Source organism: Struthio camelus, chromosome 4 (assembly GCF_040807025.1).
Source record: "Struthio camelus isolate bStrCam1 chromosome 4, bStrCam1.hap1, whole genome shotgun sequence".
NCBI classification, from domain to species: Eukaryota; Metazoa; Chordata; class Aves; order Struthioniformes; family Struthionidae; genus Struthio; species Struthio camelus.
This window is the reverse complement of record NC_090945.1, coordinates 70,232,254-70,247,374: the sequence shown is the minus strand read 5'-3', so window position 1 is coordinate 70,247,374 and position 15,121 is coordinate 70,232,254. Positions and strand designations below refer to the sequence as shown.

Below are 15,121 nucleotides of genomic sequence, written 5' to 3'. Positions count from 1 at the left end.
TTAATAATAAGGAACGCCTTTTAGAGTGCGCTCATGGAAATGTAATATGAATGATTAGTGTTTTTGAACATTAGAATTACAGTGTATAATTGTAATGTTACAGCAACTATATAGGAGCCAGTGATCCCTTAATGGAATACAGTGTGAATTTAATTATTTACACGGAAAAAAATCAGTGCTCGCAAAGTCACTGATTGATAGACCTACAGCTTCCTACATCCTGAAAGTGTTATGAAGGAGCAGCATTGCCATCTATGCAGATAAACTCAGTCCACGTTCATTATTTATTTAGTTTTAAATCCTACCCCCTAGCTGACACATTTTGTACTGAGGACGTAGATCCTAGAGCAACCTGAATGGTCATTTTTTGGGCACTCTTCCTGAGAGGCCTATCAAAGGTGTTGCAGTTCATTAAAAAGGGATTTTTTTGCTTTCAGCAGCATGATCCCTAAGTTGGAAGCTGTGGTACTTTGCTTAGGTGCGAGGGCGGTTTCCTACCAAAGAACCAAGAGGCAAAGTAGGGTGCCTTGCCCTATGCTTCTCTTATGGTGGTTTCAACACTTTTTGGTGGACTCACATCCAGAACGTGCATGCTTAAAAATGTACATACACTTTGGTGACACATTTGCCTCGAGTGGCTTCAAAGCATACAGTCATTCAGAAAAAACCCCTAAGACTTCTCCAGGTGCTTTTATAACGCCAGTCATATTAAAAGTATAGTTCCAATTAAGAGAAAAGCACTGCCCAAAAGGAAGGGCCCTGCAGGTTCAGTATCTCCGCATCAGTGATGCTTCAACCTGCCAGGTTTTGCCGCCCGCAGGGTGCGCCTGGCAGGATGTCTTGGCTGCCGGGGCTGCAGGCGCGGGTCCCCCGCACCTCCTGGCTTAGCCGTGGGCCTGCACGCACAAGGCTGTACCCAGGCGGCAGGCGGCATCAGCCTGGAGATTTCTCTTTACAGGCTCGTGCCTGTGGACAATTGATTTGACAGCAAAGGAAAGAAAGAAGGAGAATTTTTAAAATCCTCTCAGTCCCAGCTGAGGGCCTCACCGTACAGCTGTCATCGGGCCAAATTCAGCAGAGTGGAAATCCCTGCTCCGCTGGGCCCGGGAGGCAAAGGGCGTGCAGCGCCGCTGGAGGGGCTTTGCCGGATGCCCTGAGCTCCCCCAAGCTGGGCTCCAGCCGCTGCTGCGGACCTGCGGTGCTACATCGTCAGTGTGGAGAAAGAGCCTCTAACCTAACTGAGCTGTAAGGAATTCACACCTGAACTCCAGTCATCTTTCCTTTCTGCTGGGAAGAGATTGTGACTGAGTGACCCCCCCAATTCCAAAAATTCCTGGTGCATGATCATGCCCCCGGGCATATGTCTTCTGCATGCAAGGAACTGTAAATGCACTATGGAAGAGCACATTTGTTAACACAGTTTATTGGCACACTTATTGGCAAAGCATACATAAAATACAGTTGTATTATATAACACACTGACTCACTGTGTCTTTACATGATGAGTTGAACATATTAATATGTAAATGAAAAAAAAATTAGTTTCTTTTATAAAGTTTCACATAAATACACCGGAATCAAAAAAAAAAAAAATTCAAACAAAAATGTTTTGAGGCCTTTACAAAAATATTATACAAGTAATATACTATGAAAAGAAATAACAACAAAGCCAACTCAGATACAATAATAAAAACACAAAAGTTTTAGATTTATTAAGCTGCCCACAAAGTTAATGGATTACATGGCTTTAAAATATCTGGATCAACAGCAATTTTACAAAGCATAAACTCTCATAGGAATGGGTGTCTTTTTCCACATAAAAATATTTCTCATGTCTTTGATGAAAAAAAGACATTTCTTGTTTCAGCACTTATATTAAATGATGGAAAGAGTATGTACTGGCATCAGCTAAATGTGAATTAAAAATGCTGGATCCTTTACATGATTAACCAATGAAAGGAAAGTTAAAGAAAGAACAAAAGTTACTTTAAATTACTTTTCCTTAAAAGCTGATTTTTCTTCTGAAACAAGAAATTTCAGGTGCAAGTTGAAAAGCAGAAAATATTTTACAATTGTAAAAAGTTTTACATAGTTATGTTAATGAGATCCTGAGCACTGATGACTTGTTAAAATATGGCCATTGTTTGATGAGGAAAAAAACAACCCCTCCAATAGAATGCATTGTCAGAAATTTGCCATGAGATGCTATATAATTTTCAATTATTTTAATTGAGGTCAGTGCCAGTATCATGTTGTGTGTGACAGCATCCAGGAAGTGTATATGGAAGCTTATACACGATTTTTCCCTAATTAAAAAAACATCAGAGACCTTTAGTTTAGAAATAGATACTGTATCTGTTGAAAGGTATTTTTATTTTTATTTTTTAAAGAATGCTGTGAAACAGTAATTAATAACCCACTGACATACATTCCAGTGGGGTCCTGCTGCGGAATAACCTATTGGGAAGCTTGTGGTGTGGGGTTTTCGGATTTAGTCTCCTGGTTAGCAGGAGGTTTGCTGTTCCATGGGCTGTTATTTCCCAGTGCAGGTGAATTGTTGAAATCTTCTTCATCATCCATGCCATTTGCTGCATCATACTGTGTATTCTCTAATCTAGTGATAAGCCTTTCGTCTTCATCCCCAAATTCGCCTCCCATCAGAGTTGGTTCTCCTACCACCATCACATCCTGTGAACAGCACCCAATATTTGTTATATGGAAACCTTGAGAGAGAAAAAATTAACTTAAAAAAATCATGTTAGAGAATTTGCATGTCTTAATTTTGTGATATTTGTACAACAGTTAAAGTTCCTGAACAGTAGGAATCAGGAGACAGGCTTATGCTTCATTTCTAATTTACATGAAAAATTGTTAGACTCCTCTCTAGTTGCATGCTCGTGGCTCTGGATGTTAGAAACCCCAGAAGTGAAAAGCAGGTAGACTGAAAAATGTGCACGTGTTTTAAAAAAATAAGCAGGCTGTGAAACTGGCTTAAGTTCCTGCTTGAAATGTTTAGCCTTTATCCAGTATTTCTTTTCTGAGCCATTTTATTTGGAAAGGCACCAGGGTGCATTTCAGTTGCAACTCTGTGATATTCCTGTTTTAGAACTAGTTTAAAAGAAACCACATTTCTTATTCTCAGAGTTTTCAAATGTGGAGCACAGCACTCTAATAAAGATGGTAACTCTCTTATCCTTAGCCAGCCGAGCCCTTTTACGCATCCAATATACTTGACATTCTGCTACTTAATTATGGTAATTAATTTAGGTAAAGTTTTCGATAAAAACAATGTTCACACTGATTTGACAATTTGCATAGCTAATTAAGTCATTAGCAAAAACCTGCTGATTGCCAACAAGCCCTGAATTTACCATCTGTTATTTCATGGTGCCTGTCACCTAACTCCATGTAGGCAACCCTGCTGCCAATCTGTGCAGTAAGAGGACCAATCTGTCCAGCTGGTACCGTAAAAGGAAGATGAAGAGTGCTAATTATAATTACAGTGATGAAGCTAGTAGTCATCAAAAACTGAAGCATGCAAGAAAGAAAGAATTCATCTAATCACTGCTTTAAGTACAAATTGTCCTTCCATGAAAACAAGTAAACCGCCTACTGTACTCCAGTGCATCACAGATCTGCTGCAAAAACCTAACCAGCTTGGGATAGAAAGGTGCAAACTTGAGATCAGAAAGCAAAGGTGCAAAGCCAGAGAGCTCTCGCATTCTTTCTGTTCAAAGGGAAATCAGGCTGCTGTGCTAACCGCTATGAGAAATATGTGGGATGCATCTTTTCATGCAGCTCAGGTGGCAGGGCATCAGATAGATAACATTCGGTAAAAGTGCAGTAATTCCAGATGTCTGTCTAGCTTTGTACCTGCTGATTTAACACGCCCTTCAAAGAATCCTACAGAACAACAGATTCATATTTTAAAGTATCTGTTCCTGCTTGCGAATGTAAAAGCATTTGTAAAAAGCAAACAGAGGACACGTTTGCATATAATAAGACTTCTTTTATCAGATATGTACTTCATTCACCATGAAACCATACAAGTCACTGCCTATGTTTACACTGTTTCTTGATATCCCTTAGCAAAGGCTGACATGCTACACAAGAATGTTTAAATCACAGTTTCAGCCTGTGCTATGTGAAAAATTTGCGAGTAGATGTAATCTATTACAGGATTTCTTCTCTACATTGTCTATATTTTGTTACTCCATATATCAGTAGAATATTTCGTTAAGTCAAATCACCACACAGCTTTGCAACACAGAAGTTTAAAAGACAAAGGTGTTTATAACAGAAAGTTTATTCTAATTCATTTCATCCCTCTAAACAACAGAAAACGTATAGTTTGCGCTGCTGAACCAGACCTGACCCCACTGTCTTGTGAGAGCAGTAATGACAAGAGAGACCTGGCAGAGGAGAGCAAATTGGATTTGGGCATGCAGTGTGATACGGCAGGCGAAAAGGACCACAGTGACTGAAATACTGAATCACAGACCAAGGTGGCAACGGTTACTCTTACTTCAGCACTTTTGAGCGTGGACCGTTGATGCTGCCTCAAGTTCTGAGTGTTGCCGTACCAGGGAGAGGTCGGCAACTTGGATGAAACATAGGGAAGTGCATCAAAAATAATTATGGGCCTAGAATAGCTGGTTGGGGAGGCCAGGTAAAAGAACGAAGTATGTTTCACATTGACCAAATGAGTGGGAGGGGTAAACATGCTTAACAGCTGCAAGTGCCGAAAGGAAGAGGATCGCCTTAGGCCAATGTGATGAGATATTAACTACAATGCTAAGATGACATTAAGTAAAGGAAAATGTAACTTCCACTGGTAAGACAATATTACTGCTACTTGGAACAGCAGGCTGAGGATTAATTATCCCAATAGAAAGCGATAGCTTTGCTGCTCAGGTCACCTAACACTGGACTGGGAAAAACTCCATCTGTGATAGGAAACATTCATGCATCAGTGGGGAGATGCTCAATGACCTTCTAAGTATTTCCATCTCTAATTTCCCAGAGTCTTTGCAAACATTATTCCTTTAATAAAATGACACCCACTGAGAGGACAGTTTGCACTTGTATTTCTCTCCATGCTACTGAATCTCTCTCTCTCTCTCTCTCTCTCTGGGAATTAAACTGCAATTATATTGAGGTTCGTGGAGTTTTCTCTGATTCTATTTAAAAGATAGGTATCACAGCATTAGTTATAGGACATTAAAAGATATTTTATATATATATATATTCTTTACAATCCTGTCACTTATAGTATGTCAGGCAAAAATACTTTCTCAGGAAGCGCACATGCTGTTTCCTCCCCAAAGAGGATTCTGCTCCTCAGACTGCAAGCTAAAGACCCCACCGACTGAACCCCATTGAACCTCCACTCACTAGTTCCCGTGCAATGACCACCAACCTCTGAGGAGGACTGGAAGTGACTCCTTTTAGAGCCCCTCAATGCTTCTCCTTAAATTGGCCAGTGGGGGTCACTGCTGTTGAATGACACAAGGCTCCATCCCTCCCAGGGTTGAGGCTGCAGCTCTGGAGTGCTCCTAGCTCCTGCTCATGGAGTGAGAAGCAGAATCCAAGAATTAAACCCTAGTTTCTTGCATGGCAGCACACACTGCTATGGCCTAGTTATGGTAGCACATATTTGACTAGATTATTTTAAAAAAGATTTAGACTGTAGTCACTCAATCTTATTAATTTACTCTGTGATTAGAAACAACATTTCTGGTCAAGGAATGGCTCATGGTAGTAAATTATGGTTGCAGTGAAGCACTGTAAATAAAGCAGTGGATGTTTTACATTAGGTGATAGATATGTATTCTTTAATAATATAATCACAACAGCAGCTTTCATGTATAGCATACCTTTCATCCTGCAAGATCCCTAATTGCCATCCAAACTTCAAATGATGCATACAAACTACACACAGAGATCACTTCATACACAACTCAAATGCAAATACTTCTATTTAAGAGACTCGTCATTTCTCAGGCTTCATCTTCTTTATACCTAACTTCACAGTTCAGCTCTGCTGTGCTCAGTTACACAACTAACCTTTTTAACCTGGCATTTTAAAAATGATCCTCTGGCTAAACAATGTCTTACTGGAATCTGGAGGTATAAAAGCAGGGCGGGCCATGAAAAACTCCTCATACTATGCCTGCCATCTTCACTACTGTTAATACATAGCCTAGCTCAGTGTGCGACAGTGATTAGTTCATAGCTCAAGTGTCACAAGCCCCGGAAAGACACAAATACTGCTTCACCAGCCTGAGATAATTAAAAACAGCTGAAACCATGAAGCATTTTGTTCAGACAAGCCTTATACTTCAAGGATTGAAAGTTGTACTAGTTTTAGCCGCCAGAGTATCTTTAAATGCTAAGCCAAAAGAAGAAGGGTACCTCTTCCCTCCTTCCTTCCTTCCTTCCTTCCTTCCTTCTTATGGGATTGTGTTAGTGTTGATAATTTTGATAATCTGACTTCTTAGCTCCTTACCACAACAAATATTAATGACTCACAGCCCTATTGCTGCCCACTCCAGTAATGGTCACTACTTCCAAGATAGAAACACCAGCCTGACATTTGTGCAAAAACGGTTTGTAGAAACAGAATTAACATTTTAATTAGGTTTCAGAGTAAACACTGGAGTTGGCTGGTTATCTTTCACACCTCATCGTGCTGCTCTCTCTTAACTTGACATTCTGGTCTTGTTTGGAATATTTTGCCTCAAGCATAACAACCAATTTGCTCGCTCTCGTCTCCTTCAGGCTAATCTTAGATCCTGAACTGCTCAGTTCTGAGACATGGGGCAATTTCTGACCCTAATCTTCTAGCCCTGGAACTGTAGCTTTGGGTGCTACAACATCCATTACAAAAGACTCTAAACCTATCCTTTGTTTCTGAAATTTGTAAGAAATTGTAGTGTTCCTTTTTACATTAGCAGCTATGCTATATTTATGGATTTGGCTTTTGAGGCGCTTATAAAGAACTACAAAGAGAAATTGAGGTATGTAGCTCACTGATGGAGTGCAAGGAGGCTCTAATTATGACTCTGGATGTACTGAAGAATATTTGATTTACTTAGTGGAGAATATTTGATTTACTTAGTGGAATGTAGGGATGCTTTACTCTTTCCAATACCAATGATATTTTACTAGGTCCATGATTACAATATTATACTCCACAGGACTTCATTAGTAATTGAAAGCAAAATACACCTATTAATTTCTACGGTTTTGGCTGGAACAGCTTAGAGTAATGGTGCTTAGACTTTGTGAGAGCTGTGCATTGTTGTCAAATTTCCAAATTCAAATAGATCAAAATGGATCAGCGTGCACGGTTTTCATTAAACTTAGCTGAAAGTGTTATTTAAGTGATATGGCTCTACGGACCACTTTTGATCATCCTGCCTATACCTGTAATCCACAGATCACAGTTTACAGTGGTTGGCACACAAGGGCCTGGGCTTGCAAGAAAGTTTTTATTTGAAACAGAGAAGAATAAGAAAAATGCAAAGAAATGAGATCTCAGCCTGTGAAGAAAGCTTGAAAACTGAGCAAGAACTTGGGAAAACACTGTGGATAGCTTCAGACATGAGAGGAAACTGGTGAAGTGTTGCCCATCTTTGCTGTTTGGTCAGACCAAAGAGGAAAGTGGTAATCATTCAGGTTTCAGGTCAACATTTCTTCCAAAGATCAGAGATGATCAAGATCATGAACAAATATGAGAGCAGGTCAAATGACTGGAATCTGCTGAGACTAATATATCTGGGGGAACTATAGTTTCTGCATTCCTGCTTTGTCAACTTTCTTAACGCGCTAAACAAAAGCCAGGGTGTTTTTGTGAAAGCTCTGGAAGTAACTTAGGCTGCATCAAAGAGAAACTAAGAGAAGCAAACTTCTGGTGAGAAAAATGTTTTTGTATTTGTACTATGGGAGAGACTTTAGCGGCACCTGGCCATAAGTCACCACAGCATGCTGCCTAAGCACCTATGGATTCAAGTCAAAAGAATCACTGAGCAACTAAGAGGACTAGGGCGTAAAACTGCAACCTAAACACACAAATTCTGCAGTGCAATCATGTAGCACACCAGCTAACTACATCTGTTTAAAGAAAGCTCCCAATTTGTAGAAAAGTGTTAAATGGGAGCTTTCGCAAAAAAGAGTCATATTGACAAGAGGAGCTGCTGAAGGTGCAGAACCAGTCGGGTGACAAATAACGGAACCAAAGAAACCTCCACATTACAAGGGCAAATGAGTATAAGAGAGCTCAAGTGACCGTCAAAAGGGCAAAACTTTGTCTTTTATTTAGCAGGATGGAAGAAAAATAAAAATTAGAGATATGAGGACAGACTGAGAGTGACCCTTTTCAAATTACTAATGAGAGGGAAAATGCATGTCCAGCCGCTGGCAGAGACCCTTAAGGTGCTGTTGAAGACTGTGTCATTAAACATGTATTAGAATGTGTCAGCACATTCAAAGTGCTAATAAATTTAAGGCAACACAAAGGGCACAAATGATACTGATGGATTAGACTTCAGCAGCTGAACTTTAGGATGCAGTGCCAGCCTGACCCACCCATGAAGAGACAACCACATGGTTTCACTTGCTGCGCTTGTCTCTGTATTGTCAGTAAAGTCCCTGCCTGAAGAACTGGTCAGAAAGTATGCTGGTAGAGGACATGCCACAACCTCCTTTTATTGAAGAAGAATGTGTAGGTGACAAATACTGTTTCATGTTATGTTTGGTTAGCCCAGTGTATTTATCTGAATATCTAGAAGGGACTATGGGGAAAACAGCAAAGCTCAGTGAAGTTTCAAACTTTATCTTAGCTGATAGTACCACTTTCCGGTCACTGTGCTGAACATGGAAAATTTGCCTTTCTAGACCTCACTATAGAAAGATGAGCTAATGATATGGGTAACAAACATGGATGAGGGGTATGGTAAGCTCACACATCTGCCAGGGCGTACACAATATCACCGTAGGAGCAAAACTGAATAATTACTATGTCCTAAACCAAGAATGATTAAAGTAGAGGCCAAGGAAAGATTAATTTACTATCAAAGAGAAACTAAAATAGAAACATAAAAGTGACAGGAAATTAGGAATTAGACTATATTATGGTAGATGGTATATTTTCTCACTGGAGAAAAAGGAAAAGTTTACATCTGGAGCAGATGACTTCATATTAATCCAGGATTGGGGTCAATAGGAGCTCACTGTTGGAGTTGTCCAGAGAGAATGATGTGGGGAAAACAGAATTGAAACTAGCTCTGCTTATGTGGGTAATCTGGAGACAGAACACACAGTGATTTCATTCCTCTTATCTAATAGTAGGGGGAATAACATTTTTAACACTGAAAATGCTTTCGGTAGTTTTTCCTACTAAGCAGGAAAGTCCCCTTCACAGAAAGCTCTATGACCACATGAAACTTTTACCTAGTAGAAAACCACTGAATTGTACCTGTGGATATCTTACGTTCTATTGCATATAAAGTAAATCAAGCATTAACTACCAACTGATTTGCTTTTAGGTGAAGTTAAGACAAGGAAACAGAAAGCAAGATACTGCTGTCTGCAGCTAACTCTAGATACGGTAGCATGTCTGTAGTAAGGTGCTGCCCACTTCACAGAATCATGATTTTGAAGAAATACAGTAACATTTTTGTATTTAAGTTAACTGAAAAGTGTTGAATAGTTTGACATCAAAATATCCTACAGCTAAAATTATTTTAAGGTCAGTCTACACTACAGGGTGGCCCAACCATCAATTCCATCTGGTTTGTTATCTTTGCATTGGGGAAGATGGGAAGAGCTGCTAGCACGCTAAATCAAACAACTAAGCATTTTCCACTGTGCAGACTAAAAGGAGAAGTGTCCTGAAATTGGAACTTGGTCCCCCACACAAAACAGTTAGGACCACCTTTCTACGGAGTAAACAATACTGCAAAATATTCACTATTCAGCATTCTGAAAGTCAATGAAGACTAAAAATCCATCCCTCAAGTAATCCCTCCACCATCACGTCTCAGATATACAGCTATCATTACCATCAGCAAGAGCAGCCTTGACTACTTCATCAGTCAGGAGTAGCCTTTGAGCACCTAAAGTCAGCTTCACTGTCAGTAGCAGTGACGGATAGCTTTCAGAGGGCCCAATTATATTCAAGCGTACAAGTACACATGGCTACCACTGAGGCCAACAAAAGTCAACCTATCTCCAGGGAAGAAGAGGCTTAAGAGAGGCAGGGGGTCAGATGCTGGTTCTACTGAATTGAACTCAGGGCAAGGAATAGCAGAGAAAAAGTGAGTTTACTGTCTTTGAAACTTGGAGGCAGCAGGGAACTAGCTGGTTGCTCAGTTCTCCACCTAATTGCTGGGTTTTTTCTTAAATATGGCTGAGTATTGATCCAAGGGGTGGTTCTGACAGACACAATCAGTGAGGCAGAGTGGTCTCTGCCACCAGGGGATCAGGTAGCTGCCTTTCCGACTGCTTTGTGCTGCCAGAAGAACCCAGAGATGCCTATATTAGGGAAAGAATCTGACTCCAGGGAGGGAAGCCATGTGAAAATTTTAACATGACAAGCAGAAAATATGAGTTCAATGTACTGAAGCCCAAAGCCACTGTCAGCTACTGGATTGCTGAATCAGTTACTAAACAAAAATCATCATTTCATATCACTGGTGTTAGTCTACTCCCTTTTTTATCTGGGTAGTCGAGCTTTCTAGGAAGTACCCACCGTGTGGTAACAAAAGGGCTATACACTTCATCAGGCTTCAAAAAAGCCTAGCCCTTTTTTTATCTGCTGATCAGATTTCCAACAAAAATCCCAACGTTATCCACCAGACCCCACATTATAGTTGCTATAATGTCAAATTAATTTCCCTACCTTTAAAACACATGAGCTACTTCTTTATTGACTAAAGTACACTTTTTTCACAGTTTGGGGTCAGATTACCCCTGTGCAATGACTAAGACAATAAATATGACACTGATAAAGTGCTGGTACAGTCTGAGAAATGATTAGGTGTTTCCCTGTGTAATTAGGATGCTAACAGTTACAGCTAGCAGGGTAAATAAACTGACACCCATGTTTCAGGGGATCTACCTTCTGCAAATGCAGCGGTTTCAGAAAGAGATAACCTCTGCAGGTAAGCTACTTCATAACCTGTTCCACTGAAGCATCTGCAATAGGCACCGATCAGAGGTAAGGTAGGGATGTAGACAGGCCAGTGACTGCTCAGATCTGCACTCCCTATTTTCCACAGTAACTCATGCAGGTGGGAGTCAGAAAGACACAATCAGTGCTCAGACTGTATCTAAGACTAGGAGGCCCAATCTGATTCCCACTGCCAGGGGAAAAACTCCCTTTGACATGAAGGGGAGTTGGCCCAAGCCTTAAAAAATTACATCTGTTCCTCAGGACATCCCCTGCTTGAGGGTCGTTCTTTAAAACTGCACTGCAGAATGGATTCTTCACATTTCTCCACTAATTCCCCAGCTTCCACAGCACACTGTGCAAGATCGCTTTTTGCCTGTGACAGTTTAGGCTCAAGAATGCACCTTTACAACATAAGGAAAGAATTAAAGCACTGTAAGTGATTCAGGCCTAAAAGGAAAGTGAGACTTACAGGTACCTGACTTGATAGACTCAGGTTTGCAGCAGCTGACTTTTTCTTGCTGTTGGTACTATTTGCATTGTTCCCAGCACTGCTGTTGGAAGTGCTGCTGGTGGAGTTTTTCCTTTTTCTCCGTTTGGTTGTCGGTTGTCTTGTGGGTTCTGCTGCAATGAAGTGGTAAGAAGCAAAGCAAATAGCAGATATTGTAAAGTATGTACTAAAATGAACCACACACAAGCAGAAGTGCTAAAATATTTTCTCATCTAGTTTTGAATTCATAGGTTTACTGCTACCACTAGTACTATTACTACTAGTACTGGTTAATTTAGCTTTAACATATGAACCTTAGAATGCTGTTTGGACAAAACCCAGTGGAATCTGCTTTCAATTTGGTGTAAAGAATTAATGGAGTTTATGTTTGAAAGTAGCTTACCAACAGGAGTATCAGGGTAACTATCAGGATGTTCAAAGGGACTGTGTAACTTACTGAAGGCCACACTGCAAGTAATAGGCAGTGCTAAATAAAAATACAGGTCTTGTTATTACCGCGTTGGCCACATCCCCAAATGATTGCTAAAGACAAAGGACAAAGGGAGCTTTCTACCATATTGCTGCCATCGATACTATATACAAAAAATACATACATCCTTCTACCTCTGATGTGGGCTTCATCTCTAAAACTGACTTTCCCAAGGGAACATGTTAAGGCATGCTCAATTCCATGTATTTGTGAGACTTGAAAATTTAGACCAAATCAGGATAATTACATGACTTGTCTTAAACTGGAAAAGAACAAAGGCGACAACTGCACTTTTCATAATTTGGCCTGGGTATCCATCTGAATACTCTTAAGTATACAAGTTTTTAATAATCTGAAAATGAGCGAATTGTGATTTTGGGGTGTAAGAGGACAGAGATTAGGTCCAGGGCTGTAAGTAAAATTATTTTAGACTCAAAGACAGCTAATTATGAATTGTAGCTGTAATTCCGGAGTCACAGCAGGAAGTTGACTTACACAGACTATGAATTCTAATGGAGCTGCTGGGCATTTTACATTTTATCTACAGATATTTGTGTATTAAATTATACTCTATACACAGTGAAACCATCTGAATGTGCATATCTATAAATCTGGCTCCATATCATCTGGCAACAGACTGAAACGATATAACATCAGAATAATTTTCAGGCTTACTTTTGGAACAGTTTTAATTCTTTTTACTTCTCTTGATAAGTAGATTTGCAGTAAAATTTCCCATTGCTTCTATATTCATTTAATTATAAAATAAGTAAAATACTGGAAATCAAACATACCTGGTGGTGCCACCATTCTCTGCCATTTTTGAAACAAGCAAGTCTTCAAGCAATCTCGAGGACTTAGATTGTAAGTTTTATGTCTTGACATCAGTTCCTGCATTGGCTCCAGTATTACACACAACTGGAAGAAAAAATCAAAATAGAATAATTTCATCTAAGCAATAAGTCAGCTGCTCAGTATTTACATAGCTGGAAATTATATTCTTGGCTTTTTTTCCCTTGGTAACAAAGTATGTTTCATACAGCTCTGTTTAATCTGCGCTGGGACTGCAGGATCAAACTCTGAATGGAGAAAGAACATACTGTTATTTACAGTATAATAGTATATAACACTATAAATACTACCTTAAGTTTTAAAAAAGAAAATCAGGTAAACGTCAACTCCAATCTTTCAGACTACAGGGACTTCAGAAGATCAAAAAACTTTCATGTCAGATTGCCAAAGCTGCAAAGATGAATTAATAAATAATAAAATGTTCATAGTAGGTTATGCCTCATTGCAGTATAGCACAATGTACACATAATGATCTTTGAGCTGCTACACGCCACAATACAAAGTTCTCATGAATGAGTACTATAAACTTGATCTTTTATCTTGCTATTTCATGCAAACTAATCCAAATAATTTTGCTCCCTTTCTGTTGTAAGAACCACACATTCTCCTCCCATCACATGAATGATATGTCCACAAGAAGAGAAGCATTTTATTTTCCTTGTTGGCTTGAGTACTCTATTATGTAAAAGCTGGAGATTTTTGAAAATATGGACTTTCAGGCAGACCTCTTCTTCAAATGCAGTTGCTTCTTACATACTTTCTGTCTGTTCACTTAATTATTAAAATCACTGTTCACTGCTTTTTGCTCCTGTTAGCAGAGCAGATCTAGCATAACGAACAGAGGGAGCTGGTTTCTATTCCCTCCTGTTTATCACCAGAGAATCATTTCCAGTCAGTTAAACCTTATGCAAAGCCACAGAAGACTACGAACTGCACGCATATAATTGAGGCCCTGGGCTTGCAGAATCATTGTTTTTTGGTCACTGTACATGAGAAGGAAAAACCCAGACTGACCCCTAGGTTCCAGCTGACATTTGTGGGGCTGACAGATAGGAGGAAAAGGTTTCTTACTTGTTAACTGAGCACATTTGATGTGGAAATAGCTGACATAGAATAAACCTGGTGCCTACATGCCATTTTTAGAGTCACTTTCCACAGCAGTAATGCATTTAAAAGCAGGGGAGGATTTGGCTTTTTACTAAAACGAGTAAGGTAACAAGTTGGTCAAATTATTAGAAATTAGAATGGAAAAACTACAAAAGCATAACTCAAGCTGACACTTGTTTTGAGTCAAACAGGTTTCTTTACATAATGTTAGCAGGTCTTGCTGAAGGATCATCTTGGTTTTATTTTAGCAGTTGATGTTTTCCTTCCGTGTCCTTACATGAGAGATGGGGCAAATTATTCTTTTTGGGCTGCAGAGCCGATCAGTGCCTGTGCCATTCTCCCCACGCGCGTGCCACCCTCGTTCATATGAATGGAGACTCCAAGCATGCAGAAAAGAGAACTGAAAGGGAGCTGCCTTGAGGACTAAGAGAAGAATTCAGCATTTTAATATCATTATGCATTGGCTCTGTCTTTGGATGAGCCTTTCATTAACAGCAATTAAAATGGAGCTAACATAAAGCAGAGGGCAGAATGAAGAGCCAGTATGAGGAATTTCTTTTTTCCAGGTGCAGAAATGGAATCTGCAGTTGCTACATTGGCTCTTTTTTTTTCATACACTTTTACACAGATTTTTGTAGGTATATGTCTATAAAGTAATCTAATAGGCTTACAGCTACTATCAGATTGTGCACTTTGGGCTCAGCTTTTCATCTGGTTTAATATTCTGCCAAAAATTAGGAGCATGAGGTTCTAAAGTATGTGCTAGAAACCAGTTTATGCTGAGGAAGAGGTGCAGTATTTTGGGTTCTTACTGAATCTGTTCTGAAACCTGCAGACACTGGATCAGGGTTTCACGTGTGTGCGCGCACGTGTGTGTGTGTGTGCCGTGCTCATAATCTAGACCAGTGCTCTGGTGCTCAGAAGGCTGGGTTTTCGGGAGGGCTGCTTAAATTGTTTCACCATGAGCAGATACTAACTAGCATAAACGAGACAGCTGTAATAACTCTTA

The 15,121-nt window shown here is 39.8% G+C and overlaps 1 protein-coding gene across 11 annotated transcripts in view; it reads right to left on the bottom strand.

Annotated features, from left to right (window-relative positions):
* Positions 1-1,397: 1,397 nt before the first annotated feature.
* LDB2 (LIM domain binding 2) overlaps positions 1,398-15,121 on the bottom strand; it is a 214,721-nt gene continuing 200,997 nt past the window's right edge. Inside the window, exons 6-9 of one of the 11 annotated variants that reach the window (XM_068943319.1) lie at positions 12,948-13,071; positions 11,646-11,797; positions 5,420-5,562; positions 1,398-2,688 (exon numbers count right to left, since the gene is read on the bottom strand). In XM_068943319.1, the coding sequence (XP_068799420.1) occupies positions 5,458-5,562; positions 11,646-11,797; positions 12,948-13,071 (381 nt within the window). In that variant the 3' untranslated portion in view covers positions 1,398-2,688; positions 5,420-5,457. Of the gene's footprint in view, positions 2,724-5,419; positions 5,563-11,645; positions 11,798-12,947; positions 13,072-15,121 lie in introns of all 11 variants that reach the window. The other 10 variants (XM_068943320.1, XM_009673302.2, XM_068943321.1 and 7 more) reach the window with 10 other exon arrangements.